Source organism: Micropterus dolomieu, linkage group LG01, assembly GCF_021292245.1.
Source record: "Micropterus dolomieu isolate WLL.071019.BEF.003 ecotype Adirondacks linkage group LG01, ASM2129224v1, whole genome shotgun sequence".
NCBI lineage: Eukaryota > Metazoa > Chordata > Actinopteri > Centrarchiformes > Centrarchidae > Micropterus > Micropterus dolomieu.
Genome location: NC_060150.1, coordinates 45169591 through 45195114, shown reverse-complemented (window position 1 = coordinate 45195114; position 25524 = coordinate 45169591). Strand labels below are relative to the sequence as shown.

General features: G+C 43.2%; 2 protein-coding genes across 7 annotated transcripts in view; both read left to right on the top strand.

Annotated features, from left to right (window-relative positions):
* Positions 1–2201: 2201 nt before the first annotated feature.
* LOC123982887 lies at positions 2202–13638 on the top strand. Its single transcript, XM_046068876.1, has 15 exons — positions 2202–4832; positions 5436–5577; positions 5773–5913; positions 6015–6063; positions 6248–6384; positions 6581–6684; positions 6913–7023; positions 7523–7795; positions 7990–8069; positions 8201–8371; positions 10995–11064; positions 11131–11259; positions 11413–11486; positions 11723–11792; positions 12406–13638. Exons 1-15 carry the CDS (start codon positions 2202–2204, stop codon positions 12553–12555), a joined length of 4332 nt encoding a protein of 1443 aa, XP_045924832.1. The 3' UTR covers positions 12556–13638.
* A 1458-nt stretch (positions 13639–15096) lies between these two features.
* Positions 15097–25524, top strand: part of LOC123967426 (disco-interacting protein 2 homolog C-like) — an 80751-nt gene continuing 70323 nt past the window's right edge. For all 6 annotated transcript variants that reach the window (XM_046043544.1, XM_046043538.1, XM_046043550.1 and 3 more), the window contains exon 1: positions 15097–15738. In XM_046043544.1, the coding sequence (XP_045899500.1) occupies positions 15660–15738 (79 nt within the window). In that variant the 5' untranslated portion in view covers positions 15097–15659. The remainder of the gene's footprint in view (positions 15739–25524) is intronic.

The window sequence follows — 25524 nt, the reverse complement described above, 5'->3', positions numbered from 1 at the left end:
TGTCAAAAGATTAAATCAGTCTAGTTTGGCCTCGTTGTCATGTCTCAGATGTCTAAGAATTTGTTGAATGGACAATTTCAGATGGTTTCATTTACTTCAAATGAAATTAACCAATGTTTCACTAAAAAAATGAATTTTAATCTCGCTTTAATCATCTTACAACTCCTCAGATTTGTTTTGTGACGCTTTGAAGTGTCCCAACCCCTAGGCTGGATCCACTGGATTAAACTTCTGAACTTAACTCACTTACACAAGCATGATGTCTTTAGTTTTGACATTTATGTAATAAAAGTAGCCAGCCTGTAGCAAGCGTATTAAGACATTGGCTTATTACAAACAAATTTAAGATTGTTACTCTATTGTTTACTTTACGGCAATTCAGTCTGCATAGTATTTACCAATACGGTTTCAGCTTCGGTCCATATAGAGCAGAGTAGTGGTTGCAGTATTTCCTTCATGCCAGCTGGTGTTGTGACTCATTTTCCTTTTCCCCACTGCTCCCCCGCCAGTCTCTGTGGTGACCATCGACTGTGGCGGCACTCCTCCCGTTGAGTTACCCACCTGCCTGTGTCACATGACTTCAGACCAGAATCCACAGTGTCCAACTGATCTACAGGTGCAGTTATCGGTCCGAGCGCTGGGTCCTGGATACTACTGCTTCTGCCAGGTACTGTAATATTAATACTTACTACACAGACACTCTGACAGTATTTATCTACCTAAATTACTCATACCTACCCAGCAATCTTGTCTGGTCTTCTCACTGCACAAGATACATTATGAATTATGAATCAACTTAATGTCAGATTTCAATCTGGGAACTAAAGTTTTGCTTGAAAAAGTAAATTTTATTTATATAACCCAATATCACAAATGTGCCTCAAGGGTGCTTAAAAACACCCGTGTCCTTGGACCCTGGATTTGAATAAGGAAAAAACTTTTTAAGAAAACCTCATAAAGAGCAACAGATTTATAGAATATACTAATATTAAAAACCTGTAGTTATATAAATGTATTATTCTAAAAACAGGCCATTGACCGACTTCCCTTAAGTCATTTTGAGGCCAGCGTTCCTACTCTTTAGCCTATTCACAACTACAGAATAATCTGATCGGTTTTTGAGGCCTGGACGCCCACTCAACCGTGCCTGGGGCCCGGGGGGGGGCCTAGTCAGGGAAGCAGGAAGGGGGGGAAGCTAAAGCAGTGAGGGCAAAACTGATGTAAGTGAAATGGAAAGGTATCAGTGGGAGGGAAAGAGAAGTGAATGGTGCGACGGGAAGAAGGAGTTTCAGGGAGGGAGGAGTAGGAGTGGACACCGCTGCATTACTGCTCTGTGATTGGTCGCTGGGCCATGTGCTGACCCCTCTCAAGCTGTAGCCTAACTAGGTCTCCGGCATACATTCTCTCACACACACACACACACACACACACACACACACACACAAAGTGGTGTGCAGCCCTCTGTTGAGTGGCAGGGACATGTGAGCCCCTTCACATTTGCTATTCTGGGCAGGGCAGGGGAAAGGGGGGAGGGAAGGGGAGAGGGCGAAGCAAGGGGGAGTAGAGGGTCTTTTCTCTTTCTGCATGTGGCTGAGCCATCGTGAGGAGCTGCTCATGATTGTGTTTCTTGTTGTGTAGGCTCTTAGTGTGTGTGTGGCCATAGCAGTTTGTGTTTTACTCCCACTCTAGGCCGAAGAAGATGGGGTGCTGCTTTAGTAAGGAGCTCAACCCCGGCCAGCAGAATGAGAGGAGCGGTCTGTTACAGCCTGCGCTCCACAATGGGCTGAATGAGGTGACAGAGCAGGTCAGGCAACACGCCGCGGCTGTAGCTCAGCATGTGTGTTTAGACGAAGAGGACACGTGTGTGGCAGACGGGCCGGCCCAGAGGAAGCCTCCGGAAGATGAGGACAGACATCGAGGACTGGACTGCAAAGTTTGGACGGAGGCGGTCAGCGGGGACATCACCTCACGGAGTGAGAGGGACCTTAAACCAGCGAGCGCTCATGAGGAGAAAGGGGCTATTATTATCACAACCAGCACAAACATACATATAGACACGGACGCAGGGGCAGGCATGACACACCCTGCCAGGCCCAGCTGTGGACCAGCTCCGTATATGGAGGTGCTCACACAGAGTCCGGTCAGACAGAAGATTCTGGAGAACGCTACGGTCAGGGCTTTATGGTTCAATCCGCTCCCAAATGGGGAGAAGCAGCACAAACCATCCGGCTGTTTGTCGCTCAACCACGCTGTTGTCTGCTAACTTCCAGGGTGATGTCACAGCAAGTGAGGTTTTAAGTGACCAGCCGCCGTCACCGGTCAGCGTGTGTCAAGGGACACTGCGGGATTTCCTCAGACCGGAGTATGAGGAGGAAGAAGGAGAGGAAGTCTGTGTCGTTGCAACAACGCTGGGTCAAGGTTTCGAAACGAGGACGAGGAGCTTCTACAGCATATGTTCCATTGACGCAGATGACCTTGAACACGACCATGTCCACAGCCAATCCCAAACAGCTGGAGCAACACACTCACTGCACACAGCTGAAGTAGAAACAGCTGCTCTGCCCTGCATAGTGGAGTCTCCGGTCTCCAGCCAATCACACGCAGAGGCACCCACAGCCTGTTACCAGCTGTATGTCACAGAATCTAAAATGACCAGCGAACCCGCTTCAGCGCAATCACGTGCTGCAGAACAGTCAGAAAAGTTATTCTCAGCAGCGCAGACCACCTCACCTCATCCTTTTGTATCTCCACAGCTGGTAAAGCCTCTGTGTGACCCGCTGCCTCCGGCCACCAATCATATAAAAGATCATCCTCAGGCGTCCACACAGGACAGCCCTCAGCCTGAAGACTTTTACTGCCAGACAGCTGCAAAGTACACAGATGAGTCCAGGGATGACATCCAGTTGACATCACACAAAGATGAAAGAGCATGTGTGGAGGCGGGGACTGTGAAGGGATCAGAGGAGTGTGTGTGCGTGGAGAGTGTGTGTTTAGTGGAAGAGAGTTTGTACTTAGGCGTCCACAGAGCAGCAGAGGGAAGCTTCAGTGCCACCAAGGTACCGGTGGTTAAATCCCAGGAGGAAGAATTGGAGCAGAGTGTGGATTCTGACTTTAACCCTCTGGGCAATCTTCTGCATCAGGTTGCTTTGCCTCTCTCTGGAGGTCAGACTGAGAAGGATAAAACCTCCCTGCAGGGCGAGGCTTTCCCTGTGAGTATCTGCAGAAGCTACAGCGAGGAAGGTGATGTTTGTTACAGTGACACAGCAGATACAACTCTTACCAACGTGTCTTCAGTTTCCACCGTCCCAGTTGTCTCTTCCCTGCCCACTGACCTGACTGCCTTCTCCTTGAAAACTACATCTTGCCAGTCTGACTCCATCACATCTGACATATTAGATGTTAATTCAAACGATCCAACATTTAACTTGAGCAGCACTAAACATCCTAGTCAAGATGTTGAACATGTACACACTGAATCTGAGCACAGGGATGCCAGGTCTAATGAGAAAGCTGAAGATGCTTTGGATGACGAGCCTGTTCAGGAAGTCCTCATGAGCGGAGACGACAGACAGGCCGTCAAAAAACCAAAGCCAGAAATGTGTCAGAACAGCAAACATATTGAGGGAGGTGACGTTACAGTCGTTTTACCTGAAACAGGCCAAAACACCTCTCTCCTAGAGACGAGTGATGGAAAATGTGACCTGTTAGAGTTACTTGATGACTGTGCGCCTGTAAATACAAGCCTCAAACATCCTCCTCCAGCTGAAAGTGAGCTTTCTCTTCCTACTCCCTTAACTCCACCTCCCTCTTCGTCGTCTCTGTGCACATTTTCTGAGGAAGGTGAGTGTAGTTTTTGTCCAGAGGCTGAAACTGATACTACTGGAAGTGGATGCAGACAAATCCAACTGAAGTTAAATCCACCAGAGAAAGTACTTATGTGTGAGGAAAGCGAAGAGACAGCAGCTGCACAGGGGACTCGTGCAGCTGATCTGCCCTTTTTCATGCCAATCAATCATGAATCGGCAGATACAGTAGATCAGCACCCCCGCACGCCTCACACAGCCTCTGAACCCCCACAATTATTAACCTACAGTGTTTCCTTTGAATCTTTGAATCCTAAAGTCGACACCGGCCTGCAGCATGAAATTGCTGACTTTTCACCTCAAGCTGGAGATTCATTAAATGGAATTCAGTCAGAGGAAATGAATGAGCTGAAGATGGAAATGACGCAGGAGGAGCACCCTGCACTTGACAGCGTTATTCCCCCAGAAACTCTCAATATTTCAGCCACAGAGACACCGTGCCAAAGCGTCAAGGTCCATGCTGACACCAGCGTCTGTGACTCACACGTGATTCCTAATGACTTCAGCTGTCTGAACCACAAAACCTCGGGTTTGGACTGCCAGGAGGACCACACCACGATCACTGTGGACCCAGGTCAGATCGATGTTTATGCTTCAACTCCGTCATACGAGATTCACTTCCCTGGTCACGAGCTCTCAGCGACCGCTGAGGAGGGAGAGAGGGAAGGAGGGATGAGGGAAATGGTGTCCGAGCTGCTGGGAGAGGACGCAGATTCCTCCATCTGCCGCCTCTATCCCCACCCCTGGATCAAGCTGGGTCTAGAGGAGAGCTGCGGAGGGTGGGCCCAGGGGGCGGCTGAGGCCGAGCCCAGCCAGGGTGAGAGCAAGGCGGGCACCAACGCGGAGCAGATCCCAGCCTTGGTCTCAGAGCTCCAGCCCTCTATGGCTCTGCTGGGAGCTTACCCCTTCAGCACTGTGATGCCTCAGGGACCCTGTGTGTGGGACTGGCACACCGATTGTTGTCAGTCTGTAAGTTTTCACTCAGCATGTGAGACGGTTGGGTTCAGTGAAAGCCTTCAATTTAATTAAAAAATAAATAAAAAATAGTAAGGATTTTAATGTGATTCAGGTAAAGAAAAACTTGGCTTGAGGTTCGGAGGGGCTCAGTAGATGACTGTTTATTGATACAAACACACTGACTCTTTACAAAGATATATTACATAATGAGTGGTCATTGTTAACGTAGACGTCCTTGATATGTAGTCAGTTTTGTAAGAATGAGATAAGAAATGAAAATGCAGTAATGCTGAGGGTCTATTATCTGAAAAGGACACCTGTAGACAAAATTCAGTTGGACGAGGTGTTAACACCTGATCTTTAAGCTGAATTAGGTATGATTTGATTACATCTGAGAATAACTCTGTAATACTTAAATTTTTTTCCAAATCAGCATTAAGTGAGATTAAACATTTAGTTTGGTGGATTTTATTCATTAAAACCGCTGTCCTATCTGTTAACATGTATATTTGTTCTTTTAAAATGACTCTGTCACTCAAAGAATTCTTATAAATACATCTGACTTATCTTTTCATATTAGATTAATATTGTGCACATTGTGTCTTTTTGTTTCAGGGACCTGTTGCTGCCCCTAGCCTGAACCCTAATGCTGAGGTATGGACCAATCCCAACTTTACCGTGGACGTTCCTGGCCCCGCCTACCTGCAGGCTCCGCAGCCATGGCTGCAATTCGCTAACGATCTGACCAATCACGAAGGTAGGCTGGAGTTACTGTTGACTGGATCCCAGAACTAAAACATCATTATCATGTTCACTCTATTTCAGGAGTTATTTTGTGATGAAGAGCTTGTAATTTTTTATTTGAATAAGATAAAAACACCATGGATGTTGTTGTCTGCATGCAAATGAGTGGTTATGGTGTGGTGATAAAATTCTGTGTGTTGATTTTTAGGATACCTGCCAGAGTTGCAGCTGGAGAAAATGGGCCTGGCCGAGGCTGTGGTGGAGGCAGATCCCAGCACACTAGAGTACCAGACGCTGACATCCGAAGCTCCTATAGTTAATGGAGAGCCCAGTGAACCACCTGTTACAGGTATCGGCCCAATTAAGATGCTTTGTTTCAAGGTTATATTACTGTTTTACAAAGTAAAACTTTGTCAGCTCAGATGTGGTAATGACTTTTGTTGATTTCAGATGAGATCAGAGAAGAGCTGAGGACAGTTTTGGAGACCTGCCTGACCAGGTAACAACTCACAACCCCCATATGATTTTAAATCCAAAGCCATTTTTTTTTTTTTGTCAGGAAATTCACACAGTTATTTTGTTGGTGATTTGTCCAACATGTGCGACATGTCATAACCTTTGGTAACCTCCGCAAACATTCCTCAAGAGAGGTTGTTCTTACAGACCCTTCTGTCCCTTCACAGGGAGCACCTTGGCAATGACCTGTACCTCAACTCTCAAATGGACAGTGACCAGTACATTTCCATCGCAACTCTGGCCAGTCTCGACAAGATCAAGAACCTCAGCACAGACCTGGACCTCATCTCCGACATTTTGAAATGTCAGTGTTCATTTCTGCACATGCATGTCTGATTGACATTAATTGTTAAAGTTTTTACTCTGGTTGAAACGTTTCGTCATGCTGCGAGTTCAACCACTCATAGTGATATGGAACAATAACAAAAAAAGTTTTTAATAATATTAAGTTGAGAGTGATAAATGTGGTTTATTGTTGCTCTTCTGTCATTGGCTGACAGCCCTGCCGCTGGTCCAGGTGGCTCCGTGTGGACAGAAGGTCCGGCCCTGTCAGAGTCGATGTGTTGTCATCCTGCGTGAGATCCCCAACAGCACACCTCAGGAGGCAAGAGTCCGCCTAACGCACCAACACAACTCCTCTCCTTCACTCAGCTGCTGTTTTCACAAGTCAAAACTATTAACTGTCTTTACATCGTCTCAAACGGTGGAACGGCTGTAGATGCTGTGACTAAAACCTTAACTCATAGACCAAGATGAGTGTCATGTTTCATGTCATCAAGCTGGTAAAAAGCCAGACAGTTTCTGTGTGTTTAATGTTACTGTTGTTGTTTAGGAGGTGGAAGCTCTCTTTGAGGGCAAGGACCTGCCCAAGTTCCTGAGATGTGAATTTGTGAGCAACGATAACTGGTTCATCACATTCAAATCAGAATCCGATGCACAACAGGTAAAATACAGCCTAAAATGTTGGGACATTATTATTTGTAATCGATGCAAGTAATGCTGTAGATTAGGGATGCACCAATTTGATAATGACATCACATATCGGCCCGACACTCACTCAAATAGCTGGATTGGGTATTGTGACAAGGGGGTCGATCTATTCAATTCAATTACGTTGATGCGACAACAGTTTTCTGGTAGACCTGAACATTTAGGTGGGAGAGCTAACATTGCATGGAGGGATGTAAAAACAAGGGATCAGCCGTTCGGAGATATATTTGGAGATCAAGGCTGATGTTGCCTTACACATAAAAGAATAATTCCCAGTCTCTTCCTCACAGTATTCATTTTACAGTGGAATAGGATCAGCGCTCGGCATTGGCCGATATCCAGGCATTGATATTGAGACTGAAAAGGTCAGATTGGTGCATCCCTGCTTTAGATGTTTGTGTCATAATCTGCTTTCTTCAGTCACATGTCACTGTCTGCGTGCACGCCATTAGGCTTATAAGTACCTCAGAGAAGAGGTTCGGGTGTTTAAGGGAAAGCCCATCATGGCGAGGATAAAGGCCAAAACCATGGCAGTCACTTCCTACGCTCCAAAAAATGGCTACAGACCCTCGAAACTGGACCAGTGCAGCAATCATTACAGCTCCTACTTCCCCCTAAGCACCTTCCAGCAGCCGTGGCCCACCCACATGCCAGCACAACAGCTGTATGATTTCGCCAATGAGGTGTGGGCTTCAGCTCCGGCAGGATACCAAGACTGTGCGGAGGTGAGTCATTTCATGTTGACATTGTATGACATGAAGCTGTGCTTACTGCATTAACGTGGGACGGAGTAAGAATAGATATTGTTGCTGGTTATGGCTCATTGAATGTGTGAACAGTCGCTCTGTTCTCCCTTCTTCAACCTGTTTTTGCTGATAGTTCATGAGCAGTGTGATTTAGCTGTTGTTTTTGTCAGCAGCCTTCAACACTGATGAATGACTTCATGAATGGATTCTCAGCAGCTTCCAACTTCAAACCTTTTAACTCCCACAAGCCAAGGTAGATACTTATCATTCTGTCTTTTGTCTGTTACTCTGTAAATAATTGCTGACTTTCAATTTATTAGATGTGAAAATATTGCTGTCATCGTGAATAATCACTGGCTGACGATCATAATTAATTTGTTCCAGGAGAGGCTCGAGGTGGTCAAACTCTGGAGAGCGTTGGCAGTCCCATCAGACTGATTCCTCATCGGAGCATGCACCACCGGAGCGCTCCTTTTCTCCGACAAAGCCGGGGCGAGCGCGGTCGCAGGGCAACGTGCGCCGTCAGAGCAGAGGGGGAAGGACGGAGCCCAACAGGCAAGTTGCGTCACCGTCTTCTGACCGGGGAAAGTAACGAAACTTCAGCCCTGTTTTAAGAAGTTCGGGACTTCAGTCTCAAGTACAGCTGTTAGTTTCTTGCACTCATATGACTAATACAGTTCATGTAGTTCCTCCTGACAGTCACATGTTGTGATGCCGGTTTTAGATTAAATATATTTAATACTGTCCTTCCACTGGCATGATAAATAATGTTGCGGAAGGATGTAGTTTATTTCATTTGTAGCAGACCAAAGGAAACAATATTGTTTCCCTTTAATTCTTCAAACCCATGTTTTACAAACAGTGGCTGATCTCTGTATCGGTATCTCATTGATTGGACAGTTTTAATGATGTCATCCCGCCTCATCAGCGCTACATAGGGGTGTGACGAGACTAGGGCTGAAACGATTCATTGATTATAATAAAATGCTTCGACACAAATTCTTTGCATTGATGCTTCGTTTAACCCATGTAACTATACAGCACAGTGTTTCGCAGGGACATTTATTACTGTCGCACATCGCGCTTACGCTGTGAACACGACCTGATTATAATGCAGCTGTTTGCAAAGTGGAGGAAGAGAGAGAAAACGGTGAGGGACAAAGCAGAAAGTGTCCGAAGTATGGGATTATTTCAAGCTAAAGAAAACAACAACTCTGTAATGTCACAGTCCGACCGCCATAAAACAAAACTTATGTTGCCTCGGCAACAGCATGACGGCACCTGAACAAAAAGCAGCCGGTGTTCTGCCAGCGGACCACAGACAAGGTAACAGTAACTTTAGCATGTAACTGCCGCCGCCAAGCAAAAGTACTTCTTAAACGATGCATCAATGAATCGTTGAAATAATCTATCGAAGCTTTGAATACTAAAATCATCGTTGGCTGCAGCCCTAGACAAGACACTTAACCCACGAGACGAGATTCAAGATTGGGTTCACGAGGACAAGACGAGATTTCACACTATTTTTAAGAAATATTTAGTGCATTGCTGTGCATCGCTGAATTATATAAAAGATTTGAGTATTAAAGACTTTATTTCATACATTCTGATGAATTTTTCTGCAACGGTTTATGTTCCATCCATCCATCGTCAACCGCTTATCCCGCGTACAGGGTCGCAAGGTGCTGGAGCCAATCCCAGCTGACATCAGGTGAAGGCAGGGTACAACCTGGACAGGTCGCCAGTCACGGTTTATGTTGATTCTTTTAAATTTATGTAAAGAGAAACACACAATTTAGGAATAGCCTAACTGTAACAGATTATTTGCAGTGCATTTGCTGTGCTGCTGTCAGATCTGTCTCTCCTGTAGATCAACTTTTCTCATGTAGAATCCCTGCTGAGTCATGATTTAGTCTGCCCTCATCTTTTGTGTTTTTGCTTGGGGAAGTAACCTCTTTAAATGTGATTGTGGCCCATTTTCACCTCAATAAGAAATTATTAAATTTTTATTCAGGTATAACTTCCTGTACTTTAAGAGCTCCTGTGTTTCAGCAGGTTTTCTGTTCATGTTCAACACTTTCTGCACATTCAGAATATCTCCCACATATGTGTGTTCTCTGACATGTGCAGAAAACAGTCATAACGAGACTAAAGTCGTCATTCAATGAGAAGTCTACCTTCCCTATTCTCTGCTGTGCATTACGTTATTGATCTGCTAGTAGTAACGTTATCCCCTTCAGACCATTTTAGCTCTGCAAGTCTGTCATATCAGTTATACATTTGTATTTCACTGCGTGAGGAATTTAACGTGTGGCTTGACAGCATGTGAAAAATGTCAACTGCGTGAGTCTCGCGAGACAGCTTTTTACTGATGAGAATTCTTATGATGATTTAATCTCTTGTGGCACGAGATCTCGTCACACCCCTAGCGCTACATGGCCCCACATGGGGAAATGACAGCAGGTCATTTTGCGCTTTACTGTCCGAGTGTGTTTGTTTATCTTTCCTGGAGTCACAGAGCTCACAAAGAAACAACTGACTCTCTGAGCATCTCTAGTTGAGTCTGTAACCTTGTGTTTCATAATGATTAACAGGTAGAAACTGAGTGTGTTAGAACAGGACCAAACAGGTGTGGAAGAACCCAAATGGGAGATTAAAATCTTAACTCTTGTCAATAAATTTAGGTGTGAGGTAAACCCCTTTTGAAAGGAGGGAAGTCAGGCCGTCGCAGCATCAAAGGTGTGACGATTCAGCTGGGAAAATATAAGCAAATGAAAAATATGAGCACACAAATAGAAAATTAAATAAGCAGAGAACTAGTAGAAACAACAAATCCTAAAACTTCAAAGACCATAAAATGAGGGTAACAGGGGCCGCTGGTGAATTCTTAATCATCCAGATGTTGGTGTAGCTAAAGCTATGGGTGCTGCAATGTAGGCTGTGGAGTCTCTGTTAAATTCTTTGTTAATGGATGTTTGCTCTGGGAAGCAGCACCTGTAAACAATTATTACATTTCTTCAAGTGCACACATACGGAGTCCCTCTGTGCCTACACACACACACACACACTAACATTTAGAGTACAGTAAGTGGAGTGACGCTTTAATGCAGAATTAAAAATCAGCCTTTAGTCTGAGCTGCAGTAACATCACTGCTCTGCTGTGCTCTTTGCTCTGAAGGAGAGGAAACTTCAGCCAGAGGAGGAGAGAGAACCCGAGGTCATGGGACAAATCAGCTGGAAACAATCCTGTAAGTCCCCAGTGAACATTATCAGTGTTTGTAAAGTTCTCTATGTTGAGACTGTGTGTGTTACAGAATGCACCAAGTCAGTCGCCTCCTCGTCAGCCGTCGCCTCCTCTGGAGCTCGGGCTGACGAGCTTCCCTCCTCTTCCTCCGGCAAACACTGCCATAGCAACGGTACCTGCAGCTAACAGCAATGCCAAGGTAACCAAATCTCATTCTATGTCTGACACACACGCACTGTTTACAGTCTCATGCTCCACAGGGTAACAGAATCTCTTCTCATATTTAAAGCCCAGGCAGCGTAGAACCTTATCATGGACAGCACTGACGGCTGAACTCTGTTTTGTTCATCAGAGTCCAGTCAGAAGCAGCAGCCTCTGTGCAGCAGTGCCAACGATGTCACAAGAGCCTCCGCCTGTCTCACAGCAGTGAGTGTCCTGAGGCCGCAGCTGGATGATAATGATTTACACTTTGAATGTGTTATTTTTTACTCTTCACTTTTACTTATAACATGATTAAATCTGCAGCCCTCCTGCTTGCCTCGCTCTTAATACTATTTCATATGAACTTGTATTAGTTTCCCAGTTGTCATGGTGCCAGCTATGTTCAGAGCTGTGTGTGTGTGTGTGTGTGTGTGTTGACATTGTTCTGCTGCTCTCCATAGGGAAGTGAAGGAGCGTGCAGAGACTACCGGTGAGGCCAAACCGGCTCAGCTTACACAGGAACCAGTCACAGTAAGACTTCCAACTACTTCATGGTGTTGAATTTCTCCTATTTTTATTCATGAGCACATTTCACCTTGAAATTTAACTGAAATTGAATTGGACTTGAATCTCTGTCCATCTGTGCTCACGTCCGTCAGTCCCTCCAAAACATCCAGGTCAAACCCAAAAATGGAATTTCATGTTATTAATACAGGAAATCACTGATGTAGTTTTTATTTATCATTATTAATGCCAGTGAAAATGATGCTTCAGAGATTCATTATCAGTAAGTACTAAACAAAATACATTTATTTGGAAATGGCATCGAGCAGCCAGGTAACAATAATATAGTAATAAGATGATTTATTAATAACAATCTGATTTATATGACACTTTTCGGTGTACTAAAGTGTGTTACGGACCCAAAAAGAGAGAAAACCACAAATACAACAACTCAGGTGATCTTTACTAACTTGTGTTTCTGTCTGTGTATTTTGATGTACATAGTTATGGACAATACGGAAGATTGACCTGTAAAGCTCTATTTAAGAAGTCTGAGCATTAACAACAGGACAAATATTTTTATATTTGTTCTGTTGTTATCCTGTAAACTCTGACCCCACCTTGTGCTCTGATTGGCCAGGAGTCCAAGAAGCCGAGCTACGCCGAAATCTGCCAGAAGAGAGCATCGTCCAATGAGCCGGTGCGGTCCGCTGATCACGCCTCTCCTGAGGCAGAGCACATCCTGACCTATCCGGGTCAAGCGTCCGAACCAGCTCTGATGCCACGGTGATCAAACTGAGTGGAGAAAAAGACTGTAAACTTTTCTTTTTTTTTGCCAGCTGTTTAAGAACTCTGAAGAGTAATCTGAGTGTAGAGAGTGATGTGGTTACGTTCACAGTGCAGGATTAGGATATCACAGCCTTTAAATGAACTACATTCATGTCTGGATCTAGACTGAAGTGTGTGTCGGGGGTCTGGCTGGATCAGGACAGGACCGGCTTGTTTGGGTCTGCGGTCTCTAACCGTTCAGGAGGTTAAATCCCACTTTTCAGTTTTTAGAGAGGAAGCTGGAAAGAATCTGTAAATGTTGATCTGCAATTTTAAGTTACGTTTTATTTCTTGGTTTGTAGTTCAGATCAGTTTATTGAGGTTCTTCTGATTGATTTGATTTAGTCTTGATTTGCTTTGACAGCATTGGCGCTTCTTTTCCTGCTGTCTGTGTGCATTTGATGTTGTTCTCGCTGTACAGGATGTTCCGCCATGACCTTCCCCCCCCCCCATACATCTGTGTTATTCTTTAGTCCGCTGTGGGCACACACGATGCTTTTTCTCTAAATATTAGTGCTAGTCACCCAGTTTGTTTCCATTTTCAGACGTTGGTGAAGTCCAGGCCTGTAATGAACCAAGGTCCAGTGTGTGTTAGTGAGTACTAGGAGGATCAGAACTCTATTGATTTGGTCTCACTAGTCCAGGAATCCAATTGGACTTGAAAGTATGTTCCCCTCAAAAAATTTTTTTATTTATGTCTTATTTTTTTAATTTATGTTAGACAGGGGTGCTTTTGTGTGTAAAAGCTTTATAGTCTCACCGGCGTTGAGAAAGAAGTGTAGTTGATGTACGTCGGTGTCAAAACGTCCAGTGTTTGGGACACATTTCAGGTCGTCCCATGAATGGAAACATGCTTTTGGCTGGTGTACATAAACAGCACAACGTGTTTGAGAACTTGAATTTGATTGAGTCCAGTGCTCTTTTGTTTAAAATATACAGTTTTAAATGTTGTCATGGAGAAAGAGCAGTCATGGTTGTGGCACATGTTACTTTGTACAGGTGTACATAATAAACAAATATTAAAGAAGTGCCTTTGAAGTTAAAATGTTTGTTTTTATGTATTATTTAAATACCCTACAAGACATTCTCTGCTTCCTGCTGCACTATCACACCCAGAAAACAGAAAAGGCCCGTTAACAGGTGAATTCACGGTTCTGGTTGTGGTTCTTTTTTATAACCAGCAGAGGGCAGATGAGCCACATCGTAACAGCCATTACTCCATGATGTGGCCCCTCCGCTTGTTTACAGTGAGGATGATTTGATTCCTGGAAGGCCATATGCCTAATGAATGTGATGCATAATACTAATGAAATACCCTGCGTTAAGAAGGACAAATAGATGCTCACTAATGTGTCACTGCCACATTAGCCAGTTCAGCCATACTGGACTTGATTAATTAAAGGAAGCTTGACCTTTTAATATTAATCAGATTATTCTGTTGAGGTTTAGTTTCCATATGCAGATGGTAAATAAAGAGTGGCAGCATTAAAAGGCAACGGCCAGAGCAACAGAGAAGACGGGCAGACTTGGCTTCACAAAAATAAACCTGGTATTTTTCTTCTGACTCCATCCAGCAGGACGTTGGGCATGATTAGATCAGGTAAACCACACATAAACCAACATTTGAGCATTTTTATTAGAACAGGTCAGCCTAAATATACAATGAGATTCCCTTGTTTTAAAATGATTTGAAAATATGTTTTCTTTTGTGTGCAGGCCTTAATGTTTGCACCATTAGGTTCTGCTTAAGATAAATGATGATGTATTTGTTATGTTTGTTAAGGAAGGTCGAGGCTGGAAAAACAGGGAACCAACTTTCACCTCCTGATAAAGGCCACAAGTTGTGTCTGAAAGCTCTGAGACAACATCCTGTCAGTGACCTTGTGCTAAGAGGAAATCTTACATTTACTTATTTAGCTGACGCTTTTTTATCCAAAGCAACTTACAATTGCTTGAGAGAGAGGGAGAGAGAGATAGAGATATATATATATATATAGAGAGAGAGAGAGAGAGAGAGAGAGAGAGAGATATATAAAAATGTGCCAGAGGTCGCACGCCTCTGGAGTAACTAGGGGTTAAGTTGTCTTGCTCAGGGACACATTGGTGGATGTGTCACAGTGGGTATCAAACGTACTGAACCATCACTTCCCAGCTTTTGACTGATGAGAACACCAAAGGCACTGATTTTTTAACTCTATAGACAGAAAATTATTCTGTAATAGTCAATGAAACAATAAATTAAACCAATGAAAAATGGCAATATACATTTAATTCTATGTAATTGTTTTAATTTATTTCAGCATCAGTTTTTCCAAGAAACTTTATTTATTGATTAACATATTGAACAAATATGATTTAAATGAAAACAAAGCAAGTCAATGAAACAAATTAAACTAAAGAAAAATGACAAAAACATGTATTTTTATAAAATTATTTTAGTTTATTTTTCGTATCGGTATTAAAAAAAATTAAATCAATAAAAAAGATCATACATTTAAAATTCTACTTTATTTTAAATGTAAATAAAAGAGTTAAATTCAGGTTTTGTGGTGCAGGTGTAAACGCCGACAAACACCCTCACTCCGGTCTGTAGGTGTGGCTGCTCGCCGCGCCCCCTGCCGGTGATGACCACGGACGGCACCGCCTCCTCCCTCCCTCCCTCCTTCCTCCGTCACGTGACACCAGCGGCAAGAAGCTGCAAACGGCGCTGACTGCGCGAGCCTCATCACCATCACCATCATCACAGGCAGCAACGCAACCACCGCAGCGGCAGCGTAGAGAGCCGAGCGAGCAAACCGGGGTCTTCACCGATTCGAGGAGCCGGGCGTCATGGCGGGCCTCCGTTAAAACCGAGACCCAGATTTATCCTCTTTGTTCTCCCTCGACGCCTCGTAGTCTTCACGCGCCTCCGCCGAGGAGGGGCCGCCGAGGAGAAGCTCTCCCTTTCCGAGCGGAGGAGGAGGAGGAGGAGGAGAGGAGGAGTAGTAGCAGCAGCAGCGGCGGCGGCGGCGGAGGCGGCAGCAGCAGCAGTTCAACCGGGGAGGTGTTTTCTACGGTGCAAGCCGAATGGCGGACCGTGAGGCGTCGCCGATACCGTTGGAGATCCGAGCCCGGCTGGCGGAGCTGGAGCTGGAGCTGTCAGAGGGTAAGACGTGAATAATACTGGGGCGAATAAAGCCTCCTTCCTTCCTTCTTTCCTTCCTTCCTTCCTTCTCTTTCCCGTCGTTATCCCGTTATCTCATCACCACCATCATCATCATCATCATCATCTTCCCCATCCACACCGGCAGCCTTCCTACTAACGGAATCTAACCGTTCATTCCTGCGCCCCCCTCTTCCTCCTCCTCCTCCTCCTCCTCCTCCCGCTCCTCCCATCCAGATGTTTGTCAGCCAGGGACCGGCCTGGCCAGCTCTCTGTAGCCGGGAGAGGATGAGGGCAGAGCGGGAACACACTGCGGGATTCGGCCGCTGCTCTTTGTCTCCGCGGCGGTGCTGTTTAAAAAACACACACCCGCCCGGGCCGTCGGCCCGTCTTGGGTCCGAAAAGCAACCCGTTGTTTGACCTTGAGATGTTGACACAATCAGCCGAGCCTACCTGTGTGTGTGTGTGTGTGTGTGTGTGTGTGTGTGGTCGGGTTTAATAATAGCATTGCGATGCAACGCAGCGTGACGGCACAGAGGGGCAGTTCGGCTTTTGATGCCCCTGATCTCAGCCCTCTTGTGTTTTTTGGGCCTGCAGAGCATCTGAGGATGAGGAGGATGCTTGGGAATATTGCCTGCCTCCCTCTCTCCTCCTCCTCCTCATCCTCACCTCCACACACACACGCACAACAAACACTCCCTCTTGCTAAATGGACCATTGAGTCTCAATCACAGCAGTCCACCCTGCTGTTGTTTCAGATAGGAACAGAGCATTTCTGCCTTATATAATGCATGGCATGGCATATTTTATTCATACAGGCTTGGGGAAGGCCTACATTGTGAGGGAGGACGCCTAGATACACGCTGGATGTGAGCCACCCTGTTGCCTCTGAAATGTCCATTTACTGTGGATGAATGCGAATGCAGAGGTGTTAATGAGAGACAGACCAGATGTGTGTAATTGTAACTTGTCTTAACAAACGTGTTTTGTTTTTTTTATGTCGCTTTGCTTTGCTGCAAAAAAAAGATCACACGTTGTGCGGTTGAAGGTGGAGATTTAGATTCAGTTTTACTACGTCTGTCACTTTGAGTCAGGTCTGCAGTGAAACCTGCAGCGACGTGCAGCTGGAAAATACTGTCAAGTGTCTCCAGGATGACGCTGTAGTAGGTGCAGCTTCAAAGGTGTGTGTGTTCTGGAGCAAATGCAGAATAATTTAGCCATGGAAAGTGTCACATTCATTCTTAGTCGATTAGTTGTCAACTATAAAACTATTTCGATAATGGATTAATCATTCTGAGTCATTTTGTCAGAATTCTCTGATTTCAGCTTCATAAAGGTGAATATTTTCTGGTTTATTTGCTTCTCTGTGACAGTGAACTGAACATCTTTGGGTTGTGGACAAAACAAGACATTTGAGGATGTCGCTTTAGGCTTTGGGAAACAATTTTCTGACATTTTATAGACCAAACAACTAATCGATTAATTGTGAAAATGATTGACAGATTGAAAATAATCGCAAAGACAGGAATCTGATGCTTTAATCCAAAAACAACACCAGCACTAGCCTTTGAAATCCCCAGAAAGCAGTCGAACCTCGATACATCAACCGATCCCTTTTTTTTTTTAAACTTCTGATCGGCCTCATCAATCATAAAAGCCTTTTTATTTTCTCTCGCTGCAGTGACACACACACACACACACACGCTGAGGTAAAGCTGTGGCAGCTGCAGGCCTTTTGGAGCTCCTAATCCAGCCGAGAGTGTTTATCAGAGCAGAACCTGCTGCTGGCAGATGTTATTAATGATGGAAACGGCAGGAGGAAGTGGAAACGTCACACCCCAACGTCAGACAGCATGAAACACTCCAAACATTCAGGTGCATGTGTGGTTGTGTGTGTGTGTAGGACTGTCAGGAGTGTTATTGGTGGATCACAGCGGGATGAAGTCCGACAGTCTCTTACTGCGATGGACGCGTCGGTGTTTGCTTCAGTCACTGGAGCTCATCGAAAAAACAGAGGGCGAGAACCTTGTCTGCTATGAGAGGCAGGATGTGAGGCTGTGTAAATGTAAATGGATCTTCTTCTTTTTTTTTTATCGTGCAGTTCACAACACAAGTTCCCCGAGCTCAGATCGATGTCTTCAGATTGTACTAAACTGAGACAATTAGCCGATCAGTCGATTAGTAGACTAACAGAAAATTAAACTGCAACAATTTTGATAATCAGTTAATCACTCTGAGTAATATTTAAAGCAAATAATATCTCCAGCTTCTCTAATGTGAGTATTTGCTTCTTTTCCTTTTTTACTGTGACAGTAAACTGAAATTATCGATTGTTGGTGAGACAAAACAAGCTATTTGAAGACGTCACCAAATTGCATTTGACATTTCTCACCATTGCCTGACATTTTATGGACCAAACGACAAATCGGTTGATCGATACAATAATTTGCACATTTATCTGCGATGGAAATAATTGTCAGTTAAAGTTCTTATTCAGTTTACAGTCATATAAAACAGAGAAAGCAGAAAATCCTCTCATTTGAGGATGTAGAATTAGCAGTTGCACTTGATTAATGTTCACTTTATCACCCCGTTGATGATTTCCTTGGGTTAAATAACATCTTGTACACAGATCAAGATGTTTCCAGCACCTTGGCCACTTATTCCAAGAAAATCCTGAAGCTCAGAAACAGTTTTGTAAAAGAAACATTTGAAAAGCTAGAAACCAAACTATAAATCATCTCTTTGTTTGTGAAGTTCCTGATCTTGAAAATGTAAAAGATCAAGAAAATGTTTTGGGGGGGGGGGAGCTGCAAATTTGGACGATTGAGAAGCTGAAAGCAGAGACTGTTTGGTGTTTTTGCTTGTTGAAATGATTAATTGATCATGTTGACTCATCATTTCAGCTCCAGTACAGTCAATTCATAAGAGGAGACGTCCCGCGAGTCGACAAAACAACTACTGATAGCAAAGTTAAACAAGTCTTCTGAAGGATTAACAAAGTTTTCAATCCACAAAGACGTCTGCTTTCTGTTTACAGACACTGATCCATCAGGGTTATTGAAATACAGAGTGTTGAACCCCAGGCGACAATTTCCTGTCGGATTTGATGGGCGGCGACGGCGGCGCTGCGGGATGAAACTTTTCAATCTTCGTCTTTGAGAAGTCGAACCAGCGCTCCACCTGTTTATTAGATAAACGCAGCAATCAGCCGAGCTCTGGCAGATAAGCCTCTCTCCCGCTCCCTCGCTCAGTGTCGCCTAAATCACATCATCTCTGCCGTATTACTGTGACCTCTAGGCATTAAGGCGCTGTTCTGGAGCGCTTTGGAGCATTTAGCTGGCGCTCTTATGCAGACTGACTTGCAGATGGGACAAACGAGGCTGTCGACGGACTCGTTGGATGATAGGAGGAGGAAATCTGGGAGCTTTAACTGCATAACTGCCCCAGCGGTTCAGGAGCCGTCTAAGCAAACAAAGTCTAGCGCTGAGATGTCCAGCAGACCGCAAAGTAACTGTTAAAAGTCTTACATGATGCTTACGTTTAATGTCCTCGGGAGATTCGTTTGTGTTTTTTGCCAAAAAGGAAGAATCTGAAGCAGGGTTTGTGTGAGGCGTGCTGTGGAAAATGACTTTAAACTGTCTGACCAGGAGAAAGAAAGTGATTTAAAATGAGGGGACGTCCACACACATGCATATTTAATCTGCAGCTCAGGCATGAAACTGACGGCACATTTCTCTCCTCCTTCTAAACATTTCACATCAGATTAAAGTTTTGGGATATTTATTAAGAGTTTGGAGCATTGTGGAGTTTCACTTCCAAAGTCTTGCACATTTGGGAAATTGCAACACTGCAGTTTCTATATTTCCCCACATTGACACCCTGGCAGCCCAGTTTCTGTTTGTGCATACTTACAACAACAACAACAACAACAACGTACATCTGTGGCCCAGAGCGGTGCATTTCAGGTCAGTGCAGCCTTGTTGTTCTGTATCTGCAATGCTGCCTCACACAGAAAAAAAAGAATCAACATCTTTACTAGGGAGGTTCATGAGCACTCTAATTATTCCATGTTGTGTTGTTAAGTTGATTAACAAAGTGGTTATAAAGCTGCTCTGGATATTTGATCAGTGATATTACCTCTGCAGGCAAAGCTGTGATAAGAGTAAGTGTGTAATTAGTTTATGAATAATAAGTAAATATAAATTTGTGGTGTAATAGAGTCAGTAGAGATCAGTTTTAGTGGTACTCTGCTGTTCTTATAAGCATCAGTGGATTTATTTTTATATAAAGTAGATGTTTTAAATTCAACGTCTGTCCTCATTCTGTAGCTTTCAGGTGGCGACATCAAAGATTTAACTCCTGAAGAATAAATCTCCAGTGAGTACTTTATTATTTCAAGAGGAAATCTGAAGATGTCAGATTGGACCTGAACAAGCGAAGGGCTCTTATAGAGTAGATGATTAAACAGAAAAAGTAACGGATAGATTAATTCAGAATGAAAAATAATAATTAGTTGAAGACCTACAGAGAAAACATCCTCTAAGAATTGGTTGAGTCCTGCAGCTGGGAGTTTTGAGGAGGGGTTTAGATAATGATGTAACTTGTCTCTTGAAAATCAAGAAGCGCACAAACAACCAATCATCAAACTAGGAATGGTCGGTAAATTTGACATTTGAATGCTTTTAAAACTGATATCTCAGTAGTGCTCACTCCTAAATGTGATTTTATATTAACTCGTTTTTTAGATTTCATCTAAAAACAAGCAGCTGCACAACAACTTTGGCCAAATAAAATAGCAAAATTCTCATTTATATCTGATGAAAAGAAGTAAACGAGACATTTGGTGCGTGACGGTTTTCTGTTCTACCAGAGCAACAAAGGCGGTTTGATGCCGACCCCGGTTGGTCAGTAATGTAGGCTAAAATTTGACAGAACATGTCACAGAACAAAAGCCATGTGTTTCCAGTTTAAAATGGGAAACAAACCAGTGACAGCTCGGTGAGGGCTGTGTTTGTTGATGGGTTATTAAAATAGAGCAGCCGTCAGTCATTTGTTTGAGATGACGTCGGTCTCCATCAGTGAGCGGAGCTGTATGCTGGATCTGTGGGTGTGTTGTGTAATGTCACTGAAAACTTGATCAAAGGCTTTCTGATTCACTGAAAATCAATATCCTGATATAACGTTACATAGATACCAGTCAGTTAAATATAGAGAAACTGTATGTATACGTTCCATCGATGTGTTAGACTTGCTTAAACTGCTCTGTTTTGAATGAAGACGTAGAATAAATTTTTTTCTAAAAGAGCAACTTTTAAAAACTTACCTCGAACATGATCATTTAGTTATTAAGATTTTTTTTTATTGATGACTGTAAATTCGTTGTTCCGAAACACTAAATGAAAAAATGATTTACAAGTATTTACACATGTACTCCTCGGGGGTCAAGTTAGCCTAGAGTGTTAGAAATGTAAATCCTAATGTAACTCAGTGTACCAGAGGGCTAAATAAGTCATGTTGAGTTTATAGCACATTTAAAACAACCAGTGTACTAGTGCACAAAAATAGCAAGTAAATTTAGTGTCATACACCTTTTTTTTGTGCCTTTTAATATGTTTGCAAAGTGAAAAAGTCATCTCCAAAGGGAGATAAAAAAACACTGCTCCTGAACTGCCTGAAAACAGCTGGATTGTAGTCCAGCCTTTACTCCCGAAACCTATCCGCACCACTCTGGCTACGTTCACACTGCAGGCCTTAATGCTCAATTACGATTTTTTTTGTTCGACAGTTAACATTATTGTTTAAATGTGGCCCATATCAGACTCCAGTGTGAACTGCAGAACAATAAAACGATGTCAGACGCAGCAGCACGCTGTTGTTACAGAAGTAAACAAGGAGCCACAGAGGTTAGCCACGGTTAGCTCATACTTGCTAACCCACCTGATTTTCACACGAGACTCCCGTATAGAGAGCCTAAGTCACTTGCTTCCGCTTCCGGCCCGTGGGACCTTATTTCGAAAAAAATATGTACGGTAGTCAACGGCGAGAGACATCTTATTTTTTTATCCTGTTTGAACTGTGCCCTGAATTACACACATGATGTTCGTCAATTTAAAAGATATTTTGTCTGTCAAGAAAGTTGCAGTTTGTAATAAAACTGTTCTACGAGCTACATCTCTCGGCTCGCACAATATACGTCACCAACGTGTTAGCGCGGTAATGCTAGCTAACGTTTATTGCTTGGTTGCTGTTAATTAGATAACTTGGCTATGTTCCACACAGAAATATGTCTCACTGTGTTCAATCCAACCTGGTCCTTTTATCACATCATCCTCTCATGTAAGTTCTGTGACGTTAGCTTCAGTAACGTTAGCTTCAGTAACGTTAGCTTCAGTAACGTTAGCATGAGTCATTGAGAGAAAAAAAGTTACGACATCACATAGGCAACTTTTGTGTTTGTGGTCTTTGTAATTATGTATTTTCACAGTCTTATAACTCAACGGTTTTACATCAAACTGCGACTTTCTTGACTGTGAAATATATATTTTAAATTGATCATAATATGTATAATTCAGAGCACAATTCAAACAGGATAAAAAAATTAGTTGTCTCTTGCCGCTGACTACCGTACATACTTTTTCTGAAGTAAGGTCCCATGGTGGTCCACCGGAAGGGGCGGGACTTAGGCTCTCTATTTAATTTTCCTCTCACGGTTTAGTCCCGGGCTCACATTTCTCCTGAATTATGACAAATGTTCACAACTTTCTGTCCTTTTCATTGTGGTTCCTGGCGCTGGACAACACATCTGCCCGACAACTCACTTTCTCTCTATCTCTCTCTCTTCACTCTGTGAGCAGATGATAGCGGACAGAGAAGAAGGAGAGCCACATGTTTAATTATGGCATTTGTGGAGCCAGACTCACATTTTAAAACATCCAATCTGTATCTCATTTGGACCACATATGAAAGTGGCCCAAATCCGAACTGGAAAAGATTCGATTCCATGTGACTTGGGCTGTTCACACTCACAAAGTAAGGATTTGGGTCACTTTGTCCTGCAGTCTGAAAGTCAGAAAGGACACGGGGCCTGAAACTCTTGCCACAGTGTAGTTCGGGAACATTTACAGCTGAACCAAAGCTACGTTTACCGGCTTGTCAGGACCCGCCCTACTCTGCTTCCGATTGGCTCGTGAGATGCTTCACTCTGTAGCTAAAACAACGTTCAACACACACGGTGAAAAGATGAGCTGCAGCAATGTGCAGTATGACAAAAACATGTTGTTTTTTGAAAATGAGACCATGTAAACCTGATCTGGTACAACCCCTAAATAAAATGATGAACCTGAAAGTGAGCATAAATATGACCACTTTAAAGTTATGAATGTGGCGAACATTTGATCTAAAGCAGATGGCTTTATATAAACTTTGGAGCTGCCACCGCTCCCTCACCCTGACGAGCCTCCATCGTTAACGGTTAAATGCAGTTTTTCTGGGGATTTAAGAGGCCTGGAGTTGCGGTGAGGGCAGAGCATGCATTTAAAAACAAATAAAAGAACCATAACATCAATCGTGTGTAATATGTGTTTCCTTCACTGACTGCAACTTGGCAAACAATGGAATTGCACTGATTTGCTTCACTGCTCCCTCGCCAGCCATCTTTTATTATCAATACAAACAATAAAATCTGAAAAATACAGTGTGATAGCCATAGCCAATCAGAGTCGAGCTCTAACAGGTGAAAGTCAGAAATTTACAAGCCTAGTAAAATTTAGACAAATGTAAAAATTACTCTAAGCGGCTTTTAATCCCATTCTGGTCTTTTTAATGTTTAAAAGCTAATTTGCATATTTATTTGATCGACCTCAACCCCAAACTCATCAGCTTCAGTTTACAGACTCTGCTGTTTTTACATTTTGTGTCTTATGATCGCACGTCTTCTAAAACAAACTTCCAAACACATTTGATCAGTTTTACCACCTTTTAGTCCATACAATGTGGGAAAATAATCACAGTTTCGTAGAGCCTAAAGAGACGTCCTCAATGTCTTATATCCAACCAACTGTCCAAAACTTAATTATAATTCATTTATAATGATGTATAAAACAGATAGAAGTAGAAAATTGACCTCATGTTGTGCTAAAGGGCAGTGAAAATGTCACTTATTGCCCTGATGCTGATGAAAACAAGCAAAAGAAACATGACGTTTAATACATCCTGCAGCTCAGAAACTGTTTGAATTTGACAGTTTAACCTTTTAATTAGAGCGAAGTGTGAGAGGCGGGGAGCGAGGTGTCACTAGTGCTGAAACAGTGAATGGATTAAGGTCTGGTTTTAATCATTAATGAGCCATTAGTTTTATTAATTGAGTGAAGACAGTAAACATTCGCTGGTTGTAGCTTCACAAAGCAACAAGCTACAACGTGGGATTATTCTCACGACTGATTGATTGATTGGTTTCCTCTATAAAGTGTCGAAAACAAACATCACAAGTCATCAAACCGCTTATTTTATAACAAAAAACTCAAACGATCCAGAGAAAAGAAACAAAGAGCAACATGTTCTGTCACCAGCTAATAATTAAATATTTATTGAAACTTATTGATACATTTCACTAGTTATTTACAGCAAACGCTGTGTTTTATTATCAGTTATGATTTGATTATTCTTTGACTAACTTTAAAGACAAGTGATTACTGGAGATTTGGAAGAGCTAGTTATTAAGCGTAGAGCTGCAACAATTAGACGATTAAAAGTAGAATTTCAGACAAATAATCTGCTACAGTGTTGATCCATTAGCCTCTTTAGGTTATTTCTTAAGCAAACTTGCCAAATATTTGCTGTTTTGTTGAGCTTTTCTCAGTTTTACATGATTGTAAACTGATTATCTTTTTGGTTTTGGACAAATGGAGACACCTGAAGACGTCACTTTGGACTCTGTGATGGACAGTTTTCAATATTTACTGATATTTTATTGGCTTAATTGAGAAAATAATTGTCAGATTAATTCTTTTCAATTATTAGACGTAATTAGAGGATAATTAGGCAGATTCTGGATTCTGGTCTGAACATGTTGTCGGCCCAAATGATCCTGTAGTGTGTTAAAGACGTAATATTAATGTTACAGATTGGATAGTTGTTTCTGATCCCAATATTGAACATGTTTGATACTGACAACTTGAAATCCTGCCGTGTGAAAGGGACGGCGATGGAATATTAAGCATAAACCCGCAATATGTTGTAAAAATGTACAAAATGAATGAGCCACGCTGATTCTGCCTCCTCGGCCGCACGTTCATCCGCAGTTTTTCTCTTTTGTTGTGCAACCAGCTGACGGCGCCAGACCGCCTCCGTGTTTGTTTTTTTCTGAAGTCTCGTTTGATCCCGCGAGTTTTTCTGAGATCCCCACACTTGACCGTGACACTAGGCTGCAACTGTGTGTATATCTGTGTGTGCATGTGTGGCCCCTGGCCCTGCTGTGGACACAAAGCCAGTGGACGCTCCACAGTCCACACGGGTCCCTGCATGTGAGTGTGACAGCCCAAGGTCCCAACGCATGACGCATCCTTAAGTCCTCTGTGTGTGTGTGAGAGTGAGTGTGTGTGTGTGTGTGTGTGTGTGTGTGTGTGTGTGTGTGTGTGTGTGTGTGTGTGTGTGTGTGTGCGCGCGCGCCTGCTTGGAGGTAGGTTTGGTTACCATGGTGGCTTCGTGGGTGGACTGGCTGGTTATGATGATGTGATAAGAAAGAAAGAGAGAGAGATCAAATAAAAGCTGCTGAGGAAAGAAACAGAG